Source organism: Benincasa hispida, chromosome 3, assembly GCF_009727055.1.
Source record: "Benincasa hispida cultivar B227 chromosome 3, ASM972705v1, whole genome shotgun sequence".
NCBI lineage: Eukaryota > Viridiplantae > Streptophyta > Magnoliopsida > Cucurbitales > Cucurbitaceae > Benincasa > Benincasa hispida.
This window is the reverse complement of record NC_052351.1, coordinates 66194581-66217538: the sequence shown is the minus strand read 5'-3', so window position 1 is coordinate 66217538 and position 22958 is coordinate 66194581. Positions and strand designations below refer to the sequence as shown.

General features: G+C 30.8%; 2 protein-coding genes across 3 annotated transcripts; one reads left to right on the top strand and one right to left on the bottom strand.

The window, feature by feature from the left end:
* Positions 1-5572: 5572 nt before the first annotated feature.
* LOC120073181 (E3 ubiquitin-protein ligase SINAT2-like) lies at positions 5573-11492 on the top strand. Of its 2 annotated transcripts, none has more exons than XM_039025850.1 (4): positions 5573-5766; positions 7259-7561; positions 9646-10032; positions 10948-11492. In XM_039025850.1, the coding sequence occupies exons 2-4, from the start codon at positions 7346-7348 to the stop codon at positions 11266-11268; spliced, it is 924 nt and encodes a 307-aa protein (XP_038881778.1). In that variant the 5' UTR covers positions 5573-5766; positions 7259-7345; the 3' UTR covers positions 11269-11492. The 2 variants fall into 2 exon arrangements, with proteins under 2 accessions (XP_038881778.1, XP_038881779.1); XM_039025851.1 differs by lacking the exon at positions 5573-5766 and adding an exon at positions 5773-6048.
* A 6319-nt stretch (positions 11493-17811) lies between these two features.
* On the bottom strand, positions 17812-22514 carry LOC120074645 (rhodanese-like domain-containing protein 9, chloroplastic). Its single transcript, XM_039027833.1, has 6 exons — positions 22360-22514; positions 20399-20652; positions 20087-20237; positions 18985-19070; positions 18786-18890; positions 17812-18045 (listed from the first exon to the last, which is right to left on the bottom strand). Exons 1-6 carry the CDS (start codon positions 22401-22403, stop codon positions 17975-17977), a joined length of 711 nt encoding a protein of 236 aa, XP_038883761.1. The 5' UTR covers positions 22404-22514; the 3' UTR covers positions 17812-17974.
* Between the last annotated feature and the right edge of the window lie 444 nt (positions 22515-22958).

Genomic DNA, 22958 nt, shown 5'->3' with positions numbered 1-22958 from the left:
TGTATGTCTTACAGTAATCTGTCTTCTAAGTTCAGGGCATTCACTACCAGTCTTGATACAATAATAATATCGAAACACTATGGAAATTCTTGAGTGGAAGACTGCTGTCATGGAAGAAATGAGAGCTCTTGAAAAGAATAATACATGGGACCTTGTTACTCTTCCTAAAGGACATAAAACAATTGGGTGCAAGTGGGTGTTCACTCTGAAGTATAAATCAGATAACTCTAGATGGGTACAAGGCCGGACTTGTAGCAAAATGGTTTACTCAAATTTATGGGATAGATTATTCTAAGATTTTCTTTCCTCTAACAAAGTTAAACATGGTCCAGGTCCTTCTTTCTATTGCAATTAATAAAGACTGACCTCTTCTTCAATTTGATGTGAAAAATGCATTTCTAAATGGTGAATTAGAAGAAGAGGTGTATATGAGCCCTCCGGTTTTGAAGCTCAGTTTGATCATCAGGTTTGTAAACTCAGGAAGTCTTTGTATGGTTTGAAACATTTCCTAAGAGCGTGGTTCGACAGGTTTACTAGCTTTGTTAAGTCCCACGGTTTCGATCAAGGACACTCTGATCACACGTTGTTTACAAAAAGGTTAGTATTTGGGAAAATTGTTATTCTAATTGTGTAAGTTGATGATATTTCTTGTCAGTAGATGATGTTGCTGAGATCATCAGGTTGAAAAAGAAAATGATCGATGAATTTAAGATCAAAGATCTAGGAAATCTAAAATATTTCCTTGGAATGGATGTGGCAAGATCAAGGGAAGGGATCTCTGTCTCGCAACGAAAATACACTATTGACCTATTAAAAGAAACAAGTATGATTGGATGTAGACCTGCTGACACTCTTTTTGGATTCAATGTGAAACTGGGAGATTTTGTTGACAAAATTTCTGTTCATAAAAAGAGATATCAGTGTCTAGTAGGAAAATCGATTTACTTATCTCACATTAGACCAGATATTTCCTATGCTATCAGTGTTGTTAGTCAGCTTATGCAGACACCCTATGAAGAACATGTGGAAGCTGTGAATCAAATTATGAGATATTTGAAAAGCTCACCAAGTAAAGGTTCGATGTTCAAAAAAATTGACAAGAAATGTATTGAGGCTTATACCGACTCTGATTGGCAGGATCAATCATTGACAGAAAATCTACCTCTATATCTTGTACTTTTGTGTGGGGTAACCTAGTTACTTGGAGAAATAAGAAGCAAAGTGTTGTTGCTAGAAACAGTGCTGAAGTTGAATACAGAGCTACGAGTTTGGGAATCTGTGAAGAAATCTGGCTGAAGAAAGTTCTATATGATCTACAAAAAGACAGTGTTATACCTATGAAGCTCTATTGTGATAATAAAGTGGTTATAAGCATAGCCAATAATCTTATACAACATGATAGAATAAAATATGTGGAGATTGACAGACACTTTATAAAAGAGAAACTAGACAATGACAATATATGTATTCCCTATATTCCATCTAGTCAACAAGTTACTGATGTTCTCACCAAAGGGTTACTTAGGTAAAGCCTTGACTCATGTATTAGCAAGTTGGGTCTGATTGACATCTATGCCCGAACTTGAGGGGGAGTGTTGGAAATAAGGGACTTTGTTGATAGTTTATAGCCCTAAGGGTATTTTAGTATTTTATTTTACCCTAGGCTTATTTTCTTTTTTAGTTTAGGGCTGCTAGAGCCTATAAATATGACTTCTATTTTAACTTTCATTATGTGTTAAAAATAATAAAAGAGACTCTCTATCGTGGTTTTTTTTCTCCCTGTTCTAGGGTTTTCCATGTAAACCAAGTGTTTTCTATTTTATATCTTTTAACATTTTGTTATATGATTATTCCACTTTTGTATATTTCTAATTTTTCTTGCTTATTTCAACACTTAGCATGTGTTAGAATGTTGAGATTATTTTATCATTATGTTAATGATTGACATCTTTTATGCTAATTGGGTTTATGACATCTTTTATGTTGATAATGTTCTTTTACATTATCATTTTTGTTGATTTCTAGAAAGATTGAATATGATGAATGACATATGAGAAGGATGTTAAAAATTATATGAATGGTTACATTGTGGTTTAGCGATGCTAAAGCGTGTGTAAGAATTTGTAATTTGGTTAAGAATTGATACCTTGTGTTAACATTACAAAGGGTAAAACCTTCTTATATTGTTATCATTGTCAACATTGATATGTAGAGTTGTACTTTAAAATTATTTTTTATTTTCTTACTAGGTTTTACAAGAATCCATTGGAGCAATGAAGCCACAAAGCAATTGATTGATTTATAAGATTTTTTGTAGGATTAGTGGTAAAATTTTAGTTGCAATACATTTATTGTTGGGATTGGTGTCCTAATTCTCCTGGAGTCTCGTAATTTGCAATATATACACATTGTTATGAATAAAATAAGAGTTATTTTATCTGGCATTTACTCATATCCAATAAACAAAGCTCTATGGTTATCGTATGTAAACTTAAGCATGTATATGAGATATACAAGTAGATCATGTCTTAAGTGATAACCTAAATACGCCTGTAGTATAAGAATTAAGGAGGGATACCTAATCCTTGGGACACTACGGATATGACCCGCTTTGTAGAGGTTTGTAAGTGTTGTGAACTACTATAGATGGTAGATCCTGACCATTCATGTGGAGACATGCAAGCAGGGGTGTCCTGTACAAAGAGTTTGTATAAGATCGAACCACGAGATGATTTGTCTCTATATATAACGTCTTTGATACTAGAGACTTACATCTCACCTAAACGACCATAGGTGACATGACCTCAATCCTGAATGTTTTGGGAACAACTGTCTTTGAAGGCGGTCCTTTGATTAGTATAAGTGAGAGTGGTCAGATTGCCAACTCAACATGCCTACCTTTTTAGGGACTTGTCTGATTTAGGAGCTGGTAACTCAGTTACACAAGATGGAATTCACTCATTCCCCGAAACAGGGGTAAGTAGATAGATTGCTCCCTTAAGGGCTGATTCCGGGTCTTGAATATAGTGGCCAAAACTTGTCTGTTTGTCATGGTTCAAATATTCTTGACAATAAAGTGTCATATTTCAGATATTTTTGACCCAAAAAAAGGTCATTATGTATTCATTTTTGATAGTTTATAACTGTCAAAAATACATATAACACTATAGGAATAAGCCAATTTGGATTTAATTGATGGCAATGACAAAATATCATAGTAAACTTGACGATGACAGTTTATGATCGTCAGTAATTATTCATTGTTTACATTTATTTATTGTCATGAAAAGAGCGATTATGACATTTTTTTAAAATTGTCATTGATGTTCATATCTTTACAGGCAATACAATGACTGAAAATAACTATCATGAATTTTAAATCTAACAATTTTTAAATGTCATGAAATCCTAGTTTGGTTGTAGTGATAGTTTTAGCAAAAGTAGTTTTGAAAACCTTCAATTTCAAAAATAGTAAAACAATCCTCATTATTGGATTAAGGAGGTGTTTGATAAATGGGTATGAGTTATCGGGTTGGGTGGGTATTTATTACCCATGTTTGTTAAGTCCATAAAGAAAACCTATGGGTTATTAAAACTCCTTTTTTACCCACTCAAAACTCCCATTTTTTATCCCCTCAAAACTAACCTTAAAAATCAATATATTTTCATTTCTTTCTCTCTTCCCTCATCTTCGCCGTTTGGATATAGATTTTTTTTTTAATCGTCAAACTTATGGGTTATTTAAACCCATTTTTTACCCACTCAAAACTCCCTTTTTTATCCCTCAAAACTAACCCTAAAAATCAATATATTTTCATTTCTTTCTCTCTTTCCTCATCTTTGCCGTTTGGATCCAGATCTGATTTTTTTTTTTTTAATCGTCAAACCTTTGGATTCTATTTTCATTTCTTTCTCTCTTCCCTCATATTTTCCGTTTGGATCCCCAAATATACTATCCATATTATATAAAAATAAACGGTATGATATGTGAAATAATAAAGTTAAGTTAGCAAGATTCAATATATATACATACAATATACCAATTAGTAATTGGGATAATTACCTTCAATGTATATACATACAATATACAATATACCATTAATTGAGCAACAATATGAAATATATTTTGTTGGTATGTTTTATCGATTGAAGAGAATTAGAATTATTATCGTTTTTGAAAATAATATATTATGTTCTACAAATTGAGAAAAAAAATTGAGATTGTCCAGTTTATGTCATAAATGATTTGAGAAAATACGTGTATATTTGAAAATTAATCAATAATAGCAAAACATAAAACTAAAAAAATAAAAGAATAAAATAAAAAAACAAACAGAAAAAAATAGAACTAATATCATTAAAAAAAAAAAAACTGCATACCCATACTCACATTCTCATGTTAACATAAACATAATTAAAAAAAACAGTAATAGCATTTCTAAATCATAGTTGCATTTTTAAACTATTAAAAGAATGCATTATTTACGCTACGATATATATAATATAGTTTAGTTTTTAAAATTAAAAGATACTAATTAAATTTAAGAAACCTTTCTCACACTTATTAATTAAAAACTATTAATAAGCACTTTTTGTGCTCTTAAATACGATTATGATCATGGATAAATGAAGAAAAAAAGTAAAATGGTAGAATATGAACCAAGTGTTTTTTGTCTTTTTACATTTTATTAGATTATTAAAGTGGGAAAATTATTTTAAATGATAAAACTGTTAAAAATATTTATAAATAATAGTAAAATATCATAATGAAATTTTGTTATGATTCATTTTTCTATATTTAAAAACAACCTTTGAAGTAGTTGCATAACAATAAAAAAAAAAAACAAATATCCTATTTATTTCAAAAAAATCATAAAAATTAAAAAAAAAAAAGTTCTTTATACACTAACAACCTCAATTAAAAAATATTTATGATAATTGTTTAAGTTTAAATACATTTATAATCATTGATGATTAAATGAAAAAAATGGTATAATATGAACAATCTTTTATTCTATTTATTTTTTTCAAAGAGTAATACTTCATAAAATTTAATATAAAAGATTTAACATTAAAGTTTCATCCTCTTTCAAAAAAGTTTTGTAACTCTTAATTTCCTACGACAAAAAGTGGATCACAAATACATAAGTTTTCTATAATGTTAAGTTCTTTCTCATTGCTATTATTATTTAATTATTTTATAATTAATATTTTTTTAAAAAATAAACAAAGGAGATACGCTTCATATGAAGAGATTGATAACTCATAGAAAAACAATAATGTAGCTTTCTCCATTACAAAAGCATCAACAAAAAAAATCACACGGAGAAAACACAGTATATCTAAAAATGAGACCTCAAATATTTTCATGAATATTAACATTTTTTAACCTTCAACATTTAAAATGTTGGTTAATTGGTAGAACCGTAATTTGTTTTCGTTCATCTTTCCTCAAATTTTTCTTTCTAATCTTTTCGAAAGTTCTCTCTTCCCTCCCTCGATCGGTTTGGGCAACAGAGAGTTTTTCTCTCTCTCTCAGAAAAAAATAATAATAATAATAATAATAATAATAAATAAAGGTAAAATACCAAAGAGAAATTAGAGAGAGAGAAACCATTATAATGGCGGTCCCGCAGCGGTGGTGAAAGCAATTGAACAATTCCAAGGATTCATCGATAAACAATCATTGGTGTGTAACTTTTTATTCGAGTTCCAAATCCGAGGAGATATAGTCTTTAACCCAGTTCCGGTCCTCGTGGGATTGAGGTTGTTTTTTCTTTTAATCCCATTTTCAATTTCCGTTTTTGTTTTTTGTTTTCCATGTTCGTATCGATTTTTCTACTTTTGAGCCATACCCAGAATTTATTATTTGAATTTATAGTCTATATCTGCAATTGGGCACCGAATTCTTACCTGGGGATATGGGTTTTTTGTTTTGTTTTGATTTTTGTAAGATTTTCTTCTGTTATTGTTTTTGGTTTTTGTGGGGTTTTGTTTTTCTTTCTGGAGACTTGTTAATGAGGGTCTTGTTTTATTTCGTTCCTCAAGGTTCGTGCAGATTTTGTTTCGTTGTCGAATATTGATTTTCTAATCGGAGAAATGGTTTATCAATTATGAAGTTATATTTAATCACATGACTAGTGGAAGTTGAATGAAATAGGGTTGTTTTGATTGGCTTCTGAGCCTCTAAAATGATGTCTGTTTGTTTATTATTATGTTGGTCTGGCTTGATTCAAATGCGCCTATCATTTCATTCGGTGATTTATCTCCACAATTTTAAAAGCATTCGATGTGAAATGCAATTTGTTATAAGACTTTGTTATGTTAATTGTCCTTTTATATAGAATATAATGCTATCTTATGTCATAGTATGGAGCGAGCTGTTTGTGCTATTTAGGATTTTAGTATTGCTTTGGGTTTGGAAGGCATCTAGATTGCTTAGTATTTATCTCATCAAGGTTTACAGATTAAGAGTTCATCAAACTTAATAAATTTGAAGTTGATCTTTCAGTATTTTAATGCTCTTTTGCCAATGAAACCTGGATGTGCACGTACGTGCTTTGGCACAATCCAACTTAAAACAAAGGAAACCTGAATGTGCATGTACGTGCCTTGGCACAATCCAACTTTAGACCAGGATGTTATTGAACTCATAGTTTTATTAACCTAGGCTTGTTAAGTTTGGGGTTGGAAGTCTGAGTTTATATCCTTGACTATACAGTAGAATGGGTTCTTAAATCTTGAAGTTTGTGTAATTTGTGTTTGGTTTAAGATTTATAATTTATGAACTTCATATGTAGTATTAGTGTAAAAGGTGGGTTTTGACCTTGAGTTTGTGTACTTTGTAGGATTAGCAAAGATATAGCTTGGAATAAGAAATTCCAAGTAACAAAAGCCCGACTTCTTTTTAACTAAAAATTATATATAAATCTAACCATGAGCTAGTTGCCAAATATTGATTAGGAAAGAATCTAGCTGATTGTCAGTAAGCATTATTATATAGAGTTGGAAGGTTATGCAAGTGTCCTAACCTATGGCAGATATGTTACTGTTTTCCAGTTCAGATTTCAAGAAAATGAGGGTGTTGCTAAGTCTTGTATGCTATCAAGCACTGTTGATCATATTTAGTTTTTTCATTATAAACTGTCTTTCATTCAAATTATATCAGCAAATCTCCAAACAACGTGAAATGTTTCGTCTAGTATGTCTATTGACATGCCCCTTTTTTTTTTTTTTTTTTTTTTGTTGGGTTTAACAGGATTGAACTCATGGATGGGTGATGGTAGCATGTCGTGAACACTTTCCATTAATACCTTCAAGAACTCTATTAAGATTTAAATAAGCCATGGCTCCAGGAAGCAGTACCTGCAAAGAAGTTGTTGATTCTCATCCTTCAGTTTCAGGTCATGACATAGCAATGTCTAAAACAGAGAATAATTCTACATCTTCGAAAGCTGCACTTGGTTTGAGTGGGAAAATTGGAGTTTATTCAACCAATGGTGTGCAGGAATTGCTTGAATGCCCTGTCTGCACAAATCTGATGTACCCTCCAATTTACCAGGTATGCACTTTTTACCTTGTTTCTTCTCTTGTACTTCCCATTATAATTTAAGCTATGCTCGGGACTGTTTGGAGTGTTTTGGCATGGAAAAAAAGGGTACACTTTTCACTCAAATTCATTATGTTTGGGAGTAACATAAAAATGCTTTGAGAAAAAGTCAAGAGCACCTTAAAAGGCTGTTTGAGAAAGCACTTTCTAATACTTGTAAAGAAGCATTTTCCTAACTTCAACATGGAGAAGTGCTTTTGCAAAATTACCTTCATTTGTAAAACATTTTCCATATTGTGCTTTAAATTCATTTCAATGATTAGGTCCAATTGATGGTAGCTGCTGTTAATTTCTTCAAGGTTGAATGGTGTATTAGGAATCTTCATAAGTTGCTTATCTCATTCTTTTGCAGAGTTTTATAGAATGTTTCCATAGAAATATGAGGTCCATGCATACTGGAATTGGTGATTTTCACCTTCCTTTGAGCTTCTTATTTGAGCAATTAACTGATGATGTATCTAAGTAATTGACAATATAGGGCGTGTATGGTTAAGTTCCTCTTCTCTTTCTCTCTCTCTTTCCAAAGAGAGTTTTGTGTGGTTTCTTGTTATTTCTTTTTTTTTTTGGAAGAAAACGAGTAAAAATGTGTTTAGAAATAATTTTATCTAGCCTTGTTCTCTCATATTAAAAGTTTTAAAAACTAAACATTTTTCTTGAAGTTAGTTCCCTTTTTAAAATTAAAGTATTCAGATTTATTATGTTATTATATTTTTTTTCATATTTATTAGGATTTTTCAAGTAAAAGTAGTAAAAAAGACCTTTTACATATGATTTTGAAAAACTGAAGAAACAAGAAAGCAGAGTTTTTTTTAAAAAAAAAATTAATAAAAAAAAGAAAATTTCAATACAACTTTCCAAACATTTCTTAGAAATTAAAATGAGAAATAGGAAACAATTACAGAATACATATATTACTCATTAACTGGAAATAGGAAATAAGAAAATAGGAACATGGATGTTATAAGATACCTTCGTATATGCTAAAATGTCTCTCTGTCCAAGCTTCTTTTGTATTCTTTTTTATTTATTTAATAAGAAAGGCAGTGAAACCCTATTATAGCAACCACCATATATAAATAAGGCTAGAAAGGAATAAGAGTTTTTAGTAAACTGGTAGAGCTTGCAATTGGTAAGACCTATTTTACACACTTATGAGAGGAGGAATAAGAATTGGGGTAAAAAAGAATTTCTTCGTTGACAGTTGGTTTTTGGAAAGAGAAGAGTTGTACAAATTTGTGAAAATAAGGCGGGGACCAGGGCTGAGGTTTATGTAGGGTTCTACGTAGAAGAAAAGGGTGTTACATTTTGGCTGTAGAAGCTTGCTTGGAGGTGAGGATATCGGTGCTCTCAGATCGGCTTGAAACTATCTTTGTTATTGCCTACTTTCATCTTGTAGTTCATTTACTTTGTTATCTTGTAACTCTGTTTTGGCTGAGAAATATATACGTGTATATTGGGGAGAGTTTTCCCCTGTATTTCTTGCATTGTTGGGTCTTTCTGAGTGCAGGGATTATTGTGGGAAGCTGACCAAAGTCTCTCCGACTCTCTTGAATTTTACATAATTTAGTGTGAAATGACTTTGTGATTAACTTAGCTCTTTCTTTGTTGGATTTTTCTTTTTCTTTTCTGTTTTTACAAAATCATTCTTGTTTACTTGCCATTTTCTTTTTATAGTGACACATTCTGAAATCATGACCAAATTTCAGAAATAAAGCCAATTATTTATAACTTTTTTGTTTTTTTTAAATTTTCTAATATTGCTGTAACGTTTTGATAAATATTGCAGATCAAAGAAACCTGTTAGTAAATTAACATTTTTAAAAACAGAAAACTAAAAACAAGATGGTTATTCAGCAGTCTTGTCTTTTCTAGTTCTTTTGATCTTCAGTTACTTTTTCAAGTTCTTTTCTTAATATTAAATTTGTATTAATGATTTCGAACATCTCTTTATTCTTGAATATTTATGACATGGAGATGTGATACATTTTCTGTTTCTGCTTTGTTTTAAACTTTCTTGACTGGCTTTTGAACTTTAGTGCCCAAGTGGCCACACATTGTGCTCAAACTGCAAGATCAGAGTTAGCAATTGTTGCCCGACCTGTCGTCATGAACTTGGAAATATTAGGTGCTTGGCATTGGAAAAGGTAGCTGAGTCACTGGAAATCCCCTGCAGATACCAAAATTTGGGTTGTCAAGATATTTTTCCTTACTACAGTAAGCTAAAGCATGAGCAACATTGTCGATACCGCCCTTACAACTGCCCCTATGCTGGATCAGAGTGCTCAGTCACGGGCGACATCCCGTCTCTTGTTGCACATCTCAAGGATGATCACAAGGTTGACATGCATGATGGGTGTACCTTCAATCATCGCTATGTGAAATCAAATCCACACGAAGTCGAGAATGCCACATGGATGCTAACGGTATGTTCTTGCTCTATATACCATTTATATATTTTCTCACCATGATAATTTCATGTAACATTAAACTTTCGCCCGTTGGCCTAATAGTCTACCAAGACCGAAGGAATTAATTCAAGCCATGGTTTACAAGTTTTCTTGGGAATCAAATGTAGTAGAGTCAGGTCCTATGTGAGAATAGTTAAGGTGTTCATGCTTCCATGACTATTTTAAAAAAATCAATTAACTAGTATTTTGATAAATTGCACAATCTGGATACAATGATTGCTACATTTGTATCAACCAACTTTTAGGAGGGTTCGATTTTTAAAGCCCAGTTTGGTAACCATTTTGTTTTTTGTTTTTAGTTTTTGAAAATCAAGTCTATTTCCTCTCTTTTTCTTATCATGGTTTGTAACAATCTTTAGTAGAAGAGTTGAATTATTAGTCAAATCCCAAAAACAAAGACAAGTTTTTAAAAACTTTTTTTTTAGTTTTCAAATTTTGATTTGGTTTTTGAAAACATGAATAAAAAGTAGATATCGAAGTATTTTGTTTTTTAATCAAGACTCCGTTTTGTAATCATTTTGTTTTTTGTTTTTGTTTTTAAAAATCAAGTCTGTAGATACTATTTTCACCTTCAAATTTCTTATGGTTTAAAAAAAAGACAAAATTTGAAAACTAAAAAAAGTAGTTTTTAAATAGTTGTTTTTGTTTTTAGAATTTGACTAAGAATTCAACCATTATACTTAAGAAAGATGCAAATCATGGTAAGAAATAGGAAGGAAATAAAGTTAATTTTCAAAAACCAAAATAAAAAATGAAATGGTTATCAAATGGAGTTCAAATGATTTCCAAATGGGGCTAAGAGTGTGCACTTGTAGTTTTCAGATTAGATCTGATAAACCTAGTTTTCTTCTATTTTTTTTTTATTGGCAGGTTTTCAACTGCTTTGGAAAGCAGTTCTGCTTGCATTTTGAGGCATTCCAGCTAGGAATGGCACCTGTTTACATGGCGTTTTTACGATTCATGGGTGATGATAACGAAGCAAAGAAGTTCAGCTACAGTTTGGAAGTGGGTGGCAACGGGCGTAAACTGATATGGCAAGGGATTCCAAGGGGCATCCGCGACAGTCACCGAAAAGTTCGTGACAGTCAAGACGGTCTCATCATTCAAAGAAACCTGGCACTGTATTTTTCGGGAGGAGAAAGGCAAGAGCTGAAGCTGAGAATTACGGGTCGAATATGGAAAGAAGAATGAGATCGAGGGATGACGACGCCCCCATGGCATTGAGGTGAATGTATTATTGTACAGTTAAAAACAAGTTTGTTAGGCCAACACTCAACAGCCGGGGTTTGCTCCGAGTGCTGAAGAAGCTTTTGGAGAAACTTCCAAGCTAATATAAAAAATGTAATTTACCAAGTGAATCAAAAAATGCATTTTGCTGCCTCTTGTTTTATGTATTTAAAGCCAAGTTTTCTCCATGTCTTTCTTTTGTTGGGATCATTGATTAGCTCTGCATTACAAATTGTTTGTTTGGAAGGTATTTAATGCTTGCCCATGGAATGGAGTTTTGGTAACTTGCCGCCATGTGTGCCTTTCCTTTTAATCAAATGTTAAAAGATTAACATTACCAATGGATCCCTATAGTTTGGGATTAGTTTCAATCTAGGTTTAAATTAAATGGGTATATATATATATATATATATATTGAATGTGTTTTGTTCTTATCTTTTGAGCTTGGTTTAGTTAAAATATTTTAAATCTGGTTCATATATGGTATAGCTTACACCTCACAAATCATCTTTAAATTGTTTATTTTCACCTACTTGAAAACTCCTTTGTTTCATGAACAATCAATCAAGGAAGAATAACTTAATGTCATGTAATGACAAGTATGATTTATGTGGAGTAAATTCTGATAGTTTTTTTACACGAAAAATCCTTTTGAATTATTTTATTAAGAGCTTTTAACTTTAGTGTTGGATTAATTTAACCTTTTTACCATTATTTCAAACTTTTTGAAATGTTTATTCTTTCCTTGTTAACATGATTTTCAAGTTTTTACTTTATTTTTTTATTTATTAATTTTAATTGTTATTCATTTAATGCATGACATATCAATATATTTTCCCTTTATTTCAAGAGATTTCATTTTTTTTTCTTTCATATTCTTAATTGAAAATCAATCACAATTCCGAGATTTCAAATATATATTGAATACACTGCAAAATGTAAACATATATCTGTTGGAGGAAAAAATTTGACCAATTAAATCTTGCCATGTCATCACAACAAAAGTCAATTTTATTAAATTTAGGGTTTTTTTTATAAAAAAAATAATGTTATTTTAATATTTATTGACAAAAATAAGGTTGACTTAAACTTTTGACAAAAATAGGGTTGACGGGGTCCACGAGTTTTGAGTCAACACATAAATCGTGTACCTCGTCCACGATTTAAGGCCAACCATGAATTAAGGCTAAATTTTTTTTTCACATTTTCTCCCAATGTTTCTTTTATTTTTTTATTCAAATTTTTAAAGGTCTACAATAAAAAAAATTGAATCGAATTCCTAGCCACGAATTAATTCTAAATCTTTTTTTTTTTTTTCACATTTTCTCCTAACTTCTGTTCTTTTATTTTTTAGTATTTTTTTTGCATTTTCGGAGAATCTTTTAATGTGAAATTCAAATTCTTAAAGGTATGATAAAATAAAAATTGACTCAAATTTCTAGCCACGAATTAAAACTAAATCTTTTTTCTTTCACATTTTCCATCAACTTTTGTCTTCTTTTATTTTTCCGTCTTATTCTTTTATTTTTTTAGTTTTTTTTTTCATTTTTGGAGAATTCAAATTTTTAAAGGCCTACGGTAAAATAAAAATTGAATCAAATTTCTAACCATGAATCAAGGCCAAATCTATTTTTTTCACATTTTTCCCTATCATCATTCTTTTATTTTTTAGTGTTTTTTTCTATTTTTGTAGAATTTTTTACTATAAAATTCAAATTTTTAAAGATCTACGGTAAAATAAAAATTAAATCAAATTTCTAGCCATGAATGAAGGCTAATTTTTTTTTTTCATATAGATTTTTTTTACCATAAATTTTTTTCACATAGATTTGTTATCCACTTAAATAAAAAAGCAATAAAAAAAATAATAAAAATATGAAACTCGTGGACCTCGTCCACGAGTTTGTTAGCTGACATAAAAATAGTGAACCGGATACACAATTTTGCTACCCTATTTTTGTTAATACTTTTTCCCTCTATCTTACTTTTGTAATTTCTTTCCTATATACCCTATTTTTGTCATTACTTTCAAAAAATACATTATTTTTTAACTTACCTCGAATTATTGTCTTTAAACTAAAAATTGGAAACAAACAAACAATGAATTAAAAGAATGCCACATGTCAATTCAACGGTGATTAAACCTAGACCACGATCAATAAATTTGGCCAGAGGTTCGATTGGGCTTTAAATCATAAATTAGATAGTTGAATAATTAAAATCAGGATATTTTTAATAGATAGTAAAATAAGAGAAAAAAATCTAAAAATATATCATATCTTTAAAATATTTGTAAATATGAAAGTACTGATTAGTTAACATTTGAATTTTTTCTAATTTTCATTTTCGCCCTCTCTTGTCTTGTCTTATAGCACACATTTTTCTTCTTCTTGTTTTTAATTTTTTTTTTCTTTTCTTCGGTTTTTGTTTCTTTTCTTTCATTTCTTCAACTTTTTCTTCTTTTTTTTTTTAAAAAAAAAATCTTTCCTTTATCCAATTTTTGCTTCTTTTTTTTTCCATAATAATTATGAGGCTGAGTTTTGTACCCAAGACTTGATAGTACCCAACTCATAAATGACTTAACACCGACAAGTTAATTATCAAGTTTGATTATTATAACAAAATATTAAATATAAATAGCAAACGAAAGTTTATTAGTGATAGCCACTTGGATTACTCCCCCAGGTGAGGTTTGGTTCCCTACCGCTCAGATAGTGAGATTCACCCTTCCACTCACATCCACAATTTCGACTCTGACAATGTCAAGGGCCGATCGAAAATCTTCTGACAGATCGGTTACTATCTGGATTATTGCTTTTTGGGAGCCGTCCAACACTTTAACGCGCTCCTTTATGTGTGAACAGAGCCCATTGAGCTATCTCCACGCTCGAAACTGTAAGATCGTGCAATTTTTGTCTCTAGGGTCTCAACCCTTATCATCAATTCTCTGACGGATAATCCATCTAGGCGGCCAACTATCACATCAATTCTGTCAGCTTTCTCAACAACTTCTTGCAAACGAGTTTCCAAGAAACGAATACAATCAGGGACTTCTCTTAGGTAGAGCATTTGTTCTTCCATCTCTACCAATCTGTCCGCTTGGGACTTGTTCAAGTTCTTTCTCACCAACATGATTACTGATTTGTCCCTTTATGAGCCGACTTGGCTCTAATACCAACTATCACAATCGCACCTTTGTAAAGGTCTCGAGGCAATTATGGACACTTGTTCTCGCCCTCGAACAAGTAAACTAATCAAAATCCGAATAGCCAATGGCACAATGGGCCTTTCTCAGAACATCCACCCCCNCTCCTTTATGTGTGAACAGAGCCCATTGAGCTATCTCCACGCTCGAAACTGTAAGATCGTGCAATTTTTGTCTCTAGGGTCTCAACCCTTATCATCAATTCTCTGACGGATAATCCATCTAGGCGGCCAACTATCACATCAATTCTGTCAGCTTTCTCAACAACTTCTTGCAAACGAGTTTCCAAGAAACGAATACAATCAGGGACTTCTCTTAGGTAGAGCATTTGTTCTTCCATCTCTACCAATCTGTCCGCTTGGGACTTGTTCAAGTTCTTTCTCACCAACATGATTACTGATTTGTCCCTTTATGAGCCGACTTGGCTCTAATACCAACTATCACAATCGCACCTTTGTAAAGGTCTCGAGGCAATTATGGACACTTGTTCTCGCCCTCGAACAAGTAAACTAATCAAAATCCGAATAGCCAATGGCACAATGGGCCTTTCTCAGAACATCCACCCCCGTTCTTGAGAAAAGTTTTTAGAGAACGGGTTTAGAGGAAAAGGTTTTCGCAAACGTTTGAAAGCATGATTAAGTAATGAACATTAGTCGTATAGCTAGAAAGAAATACGCAACAACATGACTTTATAGCACTATAACTCGCTGGTATGATGATTAGTCTTACCCCCATATAGTGCATTCTGTGTAATTTTGTGACTGTCACCCTTGTATATAAACATAGGCGAGTGGTCACTTACAATAAGATGAACTAATAAATCAAACTAGCTTACAGAATAAAATACATAAGATGAAAATATGATAGAAAGGGTTGAGATAGACATGTGACCATGGACAACAGGTACTGATTAAGTATGACCTTGACACCAAGTAGCATGAAGCTAAGGAAGAAGAACCAGAAATGTGGATTGGGGTGGGGGGCGGTTGGTCTTCACGCGTGGGGCTAAAAGGGTCCTTTTTCTTCTTTCTTTCTTTCTTTTTTTTTCTTAATTACTTTTATATATATATTCATAATATGACTTTTCCTTCATAAATTTCGATCTTCCATTAAATTCTCAATTCCCCAAAACTTCCAACTTTTTTATCTAACAAAGCGCGGATTATCTTATCAAATTAGCTCGAATAAATTTTCAACATATATAAAATCTCAAATAATTAAGATAATTAAATTTAAATTATCTAAAATTTAGGATGTTACAAGTAGTGTATCAAGAGTATCAAGTGTATATGAGTACTGTATCAAATTTATCGAAGGTATCGAATGTATTAAGTATATCAAAGGTATCAAGTGTATCATGTGAGTTATATTTGTTTTTTGTCATTTTTGTAGAAGTAATAAGTTTGGTCTATGGACTCATTTTTTAAACTTATTTTGCCAAATCTATCCTAAGAAAAAAAAGAAAAAAAAAAGAGGAAAATTTTAAAGATTGAGAAATGAAAAAAGAGATTTAAAAGAAGAATTGAAAAAGTGAGGGAGAGAAATGGAAAAGGAAGGCAATAGGATATATCGATATCGTTTGTGTCCATACACTAATAGAAAGACATTTTATAAGTTTTTTATCGAAAAAGTTAAAAGTACTAATCCAAGTTTTGAAAGTTCTATAGTATTTTTTTTTTTTAGGAAAAGGAAGGCAATAGGATATATTGATATCATTTGTGTCCATACCCACTATACCCGAAAGACATTTTATAAGCTTTTTATTCGGAAAGTTAAAAATGCTAATCCAAGTTTTGAAAGTTCTATAATATTTTTTTTTAAAAAAAAATGAAGTGTTAATGGTATCTAATACTGTACTAATGACACGAGTATTTTTTATTTTTTTTTAAAGTTTAAAAACAATAATAAAACTTTTTGAAAGTTTCTAACTATCGGTATTTTTTAAATGAAGTGCTCATGGTTTTCAACAATATATTAATGGTAAAGTTTTCTTTTTTTTAAGGTTTAACGGTATTAATGAAAATTTTAAAAGTTTAAGAATAGTGTTGAAACAAAAAACTAACCATCGTTAAAAACCAACAATAAGAGTATTTTTTTTTTCAACTCTTTTTTAAAGTTCAAAGATACTAATGAAATGTCTAGAAGTTTAAAGTCATTTTTTAAACGAAGTACAAAGTTTGATATTTTCTATAATTTAATCAAAATCTTAAAAACAAAAATTCAAAGACAAATACTTAGATTAATAAATAAACATTATACACTTTCAAAAAAAGGTAAAATGTTTCTTTTTTTTTTTTTTTTTAAGTTTCATGGATTTTTCAAAATATAATAAAATTATCGATTTACCCTTTAGAATTCAACCAAAATTAAAAAATGTTGATTGAAATGTATCTTTATGAAATGTCTAAAACAAGAAAAATTAAAAACTTCAATTGGTAGGATTTTTTTTTTCAAGTTTAAAACTTATTATAAACATATATAAGTTCCAAAATTTATCAAAAAAATATTGTAGTCTTACAAAAGATGATCTCTCAAGAGATGACATTCTTCAAAACACAATGTTCAAGCCAATGTCGCCTCTTAAAGAGATAAAACTTATATAAATTTAAAAAGTTATTCCTTCCAAAGACGTCATCTATATTGAAATACCTTGATTTAGGAAAAACACTTAAGTGAATATTGATTTTCTAGTTCAATGGTTAATCTCTCTATTTTATATAATTCTTAAAATTATCCCAAAAAAAAAAAAACCTCAACAGCCATCCACCTCACTTCTACTATGTTGTTATGACTACCACTGAACATCTTTGGTGACCACCACCAATCACCTAATCTGATGGAACTTCTAGCGACCTCTCCACTGGCGACCAACCTCAATGACTTCCATCGACGATCATCACTGGTGGCCAACTACAATGATCACTACTATCGGTCGCCACCATCGACAGCCATGTCCAATCACCACCATCGACAACCACCTCTAGCAACCACCACCAACTTTGGTGGCGACCATCCCAGGCAACCATCTCCTTCGACCATTATTTTAAATTATGAATTCATAGAATTTAATAGTTGTCACTTATGGTAATTGAACATTAACAAACTTTTATGTAAATATACTTTTGAATAATTGAGTACTTTTATTTTATGTAGATTTTATCTAAAGTGTTTAAATGAAAATGACTTTTAGATGTAAATTCAAATAGGCCGAAATTGGACCGTTTTTGAAAAATCTATTGGATAATTTTTTTTTCCCTCAAAGCTATGAATTGATATAATTTATACCGTAGGGAGAGAGAGAGTGATACCTAGCCGATTGAGCTATACGTTACATTTATAAAGTAGCCGACATTGGGAAGAAAGAGAAGATGATATGGAAATATATGCACCTAAAAATGGCAATTAATAATAATACCAAAACAAAAATTAAAATTAAAATTAAAGGGTTAATGTTTAGACAATAGTTTAACTTGTTGGTGCCATTTGAAGCAATTTCTCAGCTTGTTCTGGAAAGAAAGTTATGAATAAATATGCACCTACCAAATTCATTCAAATAACTGTCAGTATTTGTTTGCTTTTCAAAAGAAATAAAATAAAAAGGTAGATTTATTATTATTATTATTATTTTAGATTTTTAATGTGTAGTCAAGTGAATATAATAATTCAAATAAATACATAAAGTCACAAGAAAATAAGAAGATAAGTACATAAAAATCTGCCTGGAGAAACTAAAAGAAACCCTAAAGAATAATAATAATAAATAAGGGATGTGGAATACCACAAAGAGAAAGGGTACCTAATAAAGAAGCATTTTTTTTAATTGGCACATGCTTTTGGATTAAATTACAAGTTTAAGCTATGGATTTTCAAGTTTATATATTTAGTCTCTAATTCCAAGAAATGTTAACATGTCATGTTTGATAGATCCTTAATCTTTCAATTTTGTGTCCAATAAATTGATCCTATTTGATGTTTTTTAAAATTTACTGGTCCAATATCACATAAGAAATCGATAGAAATTTCAAGTCTTCTACTCTTAGGCTACCTTTTTTTCTCCTCTAAATTTTTATCTACCCATTAAGGACGTAAGGTCGATAACATTCACAGGAGTGAGAGAATGAATTGAAAAATGTAAGGATTAAATTGAAAAAAACTTCTAAACATTAGAGACTAAAACATAAGTTTAACCTATATGTGAAAAGAATTTAGGAAATGATGCTGCCCATCAAAATGTTCTTAATAAAAATAGAATGGTATAGAGTTTGAGAAGACTTACAGATAAGAACAGTTCCTAGTACAGCTGAAATTTTGCCTTGGATCGTCACTAGACCGGCTTTGCCAGCATCTTGTAACTCGGTCGAACCAACCGAGTCAAATGTGCCTACCATGGTAAGAAAAACCAAAAATGTGAATTCTAGGTTCAAAACTTGGAGTTAAAATATAGAATTATTTGGAGTAAGGAGTGAAAAATTGACCTGGTTTTACAGATTGGAGTCCTGATGTTATACAAGCTATGTTTTCAAAACCAGCTTTCTCTAACTTGTCAGCAGCAGCAGTGGACCTAATTACCAATCATAATAAATTGATTATAATTACTATATGTTTTGGGAGTGATTTTGAAATAAATAAAATTACTTTTGTCATATTCAAAATCACTATGAAACACGTTTTTGTTCACTCAAAATTATTTTAGGGTTTGATTTTACAACCTTAAATGTGATTTTCATACCATCAATATTAATTTTGAATTATTAAAACCATGATTTTGGGGTATTTTTGAACATGACGAAATTGACTGACCTTTACATAATCACTCTCAAACATGTCCTTACTCATTGCCAAAATTTAGGTTTTGTAGTTTCAATAATTCTTAAACTTAGTCCCAACAGTAACCAATTTTTCTAGAAAACAATTTAGTCCTTATCCAATGAACTTGGATAGATATTCACGTTTATGTCTTTTCTTGATAGAAAGTATTGTTACTATTTTACTAAATTCCATAAAAATTAATTTCAAACTAACAAAAACTAACAATAAAGACAAAATTAACGATTTATGAATGGAACGATCTCAATTTAGACATATGAAGTTACATGTATAAAAATGAAATGTGTCCTAAAGTACAAACATTAAAATAATATTTTAACCCTTATCTTTCTTTTTCTTCCTTTCCTTTTTTGGTTGACAATGTTTCGGCCACTCCAAATTTAACTTTGAGAGACAAGAAGATTAAGTTTTTAACAAAGAGATTTGAATTCAGGATATCAGAACATATCGATAAACAATCCAATTTTTAAATTATAATTCCAAGTATTGAATTCCTAGAGACCGTTTGCAAAATTTGACTAAGCAATCTCGTTTATGCATTTTAAAAATATAAACTAATTTAAAATTTATAAAAGTAATTTTACATTTAGACATTAGAAGAGATTTGGTAATGTATGTAGCCAGATCAAATGTTTGAAAAGTAATTTATGGTTGATTTGAACAACTAGAAAAAATCACTCTGATTCCCATATGAATAATAATATAATTCAACATTACAAAGCTTATATACTTAAAAAAAAAAAAACTTACCTTAATCCTTCCTGGCAAACTATCAATAGCTTGCTTTGAGGTGAAAACTGGGCTTTAACAGACTGCACAAACTCAGGGTTGGGTTTGGTAAATGGCAATCCAAAGAACAGGCCAGAAAAATTGTTGTGCACTGTCCTTTTTATAATAGTTCCTGCACAACACAAAATCTAAATTTAACAGAATCACTTTTGAAATATTAAAAAAGTACTTTAGAAGTGTTTGGATACTTATAGAATACTTTTGACGTATTTAGCTAAAAGCACTAAAAAACACATCTAATATCAAAATAGTTAGGGAAGAAGAAGGTTGTACCAAGATCATTGTCTTGGTTTTCAATGAAAAGTGGGACATGGTAACACGATTTAATGTGAGCTCGATTGAACTGTGATTTGTCCCGAACATCAATGATTGCGTATCCGTCAACTGCAATTAGCTTTTTGGCTTCTTCAACATTGACAAAATTTATTTCAGCTTTAATTCCAACTTTTCTCTGAAGAACTTGTTTCCCAGGATAGGTTCTTCTATGAGGAACAGTCCTTAAAGTTAACCAGGATGTCCTTAGGTTGCTGGAGGAAACACATACTTAATCCCTTTATTTCATATGAACAAAAGAGAGTGTAAATTGTTTTCATTTGACATTAAATAATCATCTCTGCATTCAAAACAGCCAAGGCTTATAATACATCTTCATTCATCACACCAAGAATATAGGGAGATTTCTGTAAATCCCAAACATCAGGAAATTACAGGATCACAAAAACAAACACTTTTTAGGAACATAGAAGAATATTAGGAACCACCAAACTCAAGTTTAGGGTTGGTAAAATAAATTCAAACCTTTAAGAACGAAAGATTAGGAAGAAAATACAATACTAAGACATTTCAAGTGATAGAAACGACAACAGAGATCCAAACTACTTGCCTTTTTTCAAAGTTTAAAAACAGAAAAATAATGGTGTCAATACAATTCTTTATTATATACAGATGGTGCCTAATAAATGAGAATTTAAGTTGATCAAACGACATACATTGAGAAGTCCTTTAGGCACAACGCTAGAAACTCTTTCAGCAAAATACTGGTATAAAAGGCAAATTTAGCTCTCAAACGAGCTGGGACACGAGTAGAGACTATCAATGGTGTAGCTAGTTGATGCGTCTAAATAATCTAAGTGAAATGCAATTTTCATGGAAAAAAGAATTACAACTCAAAAATGAAATAAATATAGAGAGAGTTGAAGTGTCACTTCAAATGTTTTAGTATTTCGTTATCTCATTCATCAACATAATTGTGGGGTTTAATGAATCTATATAAGATAGGAATAATGACATTCATGATGCATTCCAAAAGCTTACAAGTTTCATCCCTGAAATTCTAAGCTTATATCTATCTTATCTTTTTGAGAGAATTAATGTGATAGAACCCAAATATTGAAAGACAAACGATAATGAGATTACAAGATAAACTAAGCTTTCGAGGTACTTGGACCCTCCCTCCCATGAAAATTCTCTCAAGTCTAAATTCACTCACCTAAATACCCTTTTCTTCCTCATTCCCCTTCCCTCTAATTATAACCAAATTCCATAACAAACTCCCTATCTAATTACTAATATACCCCTCTAATATCCTTAAGAATACTCTAATAGCATGTCTATCATATACTAAGGATCTATCAGTAAACAAAAAGTTTGAGAAGTTACAAGTTCTTATAGAAAAATCCTTTTTAACATTAAGATTGCTTCTGGTGAATTAGAAATCATATGTCAAAACTTTTTGATAATCAAAAGTGGTTTAAGAAATTCTAAAAAATAAAAAAACAAAAAACAAAAAAAGCAGCATTTATAAGTAGTTTTAGTTAAAGCATTTAAAAGTGTCATCTTCCAAAAGTGATTTCAAGGCTTCAATAAAAAAACACTTTCGTCAAAACGCATGCCAAAAGCACTAAAGACTAACTAGACGCAAACCTTAAAAGTCACAAAGAAACTAAATGGAAACCACCATCATCCTAATCATACAATGTAACCAAAACAGTAAATGCTTCAACAAATTGGCAGTAAGAAGAGAAATGAACCACAAAATTGCAGTGTTCTTCCATTTGCTTCCAATAATATTACCCAAATCACACAAACAGAGAAACCCCAAAAATCAGAATGGCAAGAACAAATGAATATGATGTCAAGACTGTCTAAAACTCGGAGATTGTAAAGAAAAAAAAAAGGAAAAGGCAAAATCTAATTTGGATTAAGGACTAAAAAGAGGAGGAAGAAAGCTTCACCTTCTTGAAGGAAGAGTCGAACAGCAAGGCCCAATTCTTCCCATTGTATGAGTTGCCGACGATGAATTCAGCACTTCAGATTCTCATTCTCTCTCGACTCTCAATTAATCGCTTTTCTTTCTGCTTCTGATTTTGCGATTTTCTGAGCTGCAATGGGTTTTTGACACGTGTCAAATGAGCTGGACGGATAGTATCCGGTTCTCTATAGAGTTTGATGCTTCCGTGGGGTACATGTTGAATGAAAATGATTCCCTAAAATAATAATAAATTAATATGATAAAAGTTTTCCCGTATCAAATTTCTAATTTTATAGAAGTATTGATATCGAAAAAAAAATTCGAAAAAAATTATGAAATGGACAGAAATTATTGTTTAATTAATGAAACTTTGTGGCTTAATTAGATTATAATTAACCATTTTTAATCACAATTTCTAAGATAATATTTAGATGTTTATTGTAAATCTATGTGTAAATATTGATACGAGAATAAAAATTTAAAAGAAAAAATAGAAAATAATTACAAAATGATATAAAGTTTAGGAATATTTTGAGGTGAAATGATGTAAAAATTATGGAAGTTTTGGACTATTAAAAAACT

Excerpts from the sequence above, each read along its gene's own strand:
- LOC120073181 (XM_039025850.1), top strand. The coding sequence starts at position 7,346 with ATGGCTCCAGGAAGCAGTACCTGCAAAGAAGTTGTTGATTCTCATCCT. Across the intron at positions 7,562-9,645 it reads TGTACCCTCCAATTTACCAG|TGCCCAAGTGGCCACACATT; the intron begins GTATGCACTTTT and ends TTTGAACTTTAG. Across the intron at positions 10,033-10,947 it reads ATGCCACATGGATGCTAACG|GTTTTCAACTGCTTTGGAAA; the intron begins GTATGTTCTTGC and ends TTTTATTGGCAG.
- LOC120074645 (XM_039027833.1), bottom strand. The coding sequence starts at position 22,403 with ATGGGAAGAATTGGGCCTTGCTGTTCGACTCTTCCTTCAAGAAG. Across the intron at positions 20,238-20,398 it reads AAACCAAGACAATGATCTTG|GAACTATTATAAAAAGGACA; the intron begins GTACAACCTTCT and ends TGTGTTGTGCAG. Across the intron at positions 19,071-20,086 it reads GTTTGCCAGGAAGGATTAAG|GTCCACTGCTGCTGCTGACA; the intron begins GTAAGTTTTTTT and ends ATTGGTAATTAG.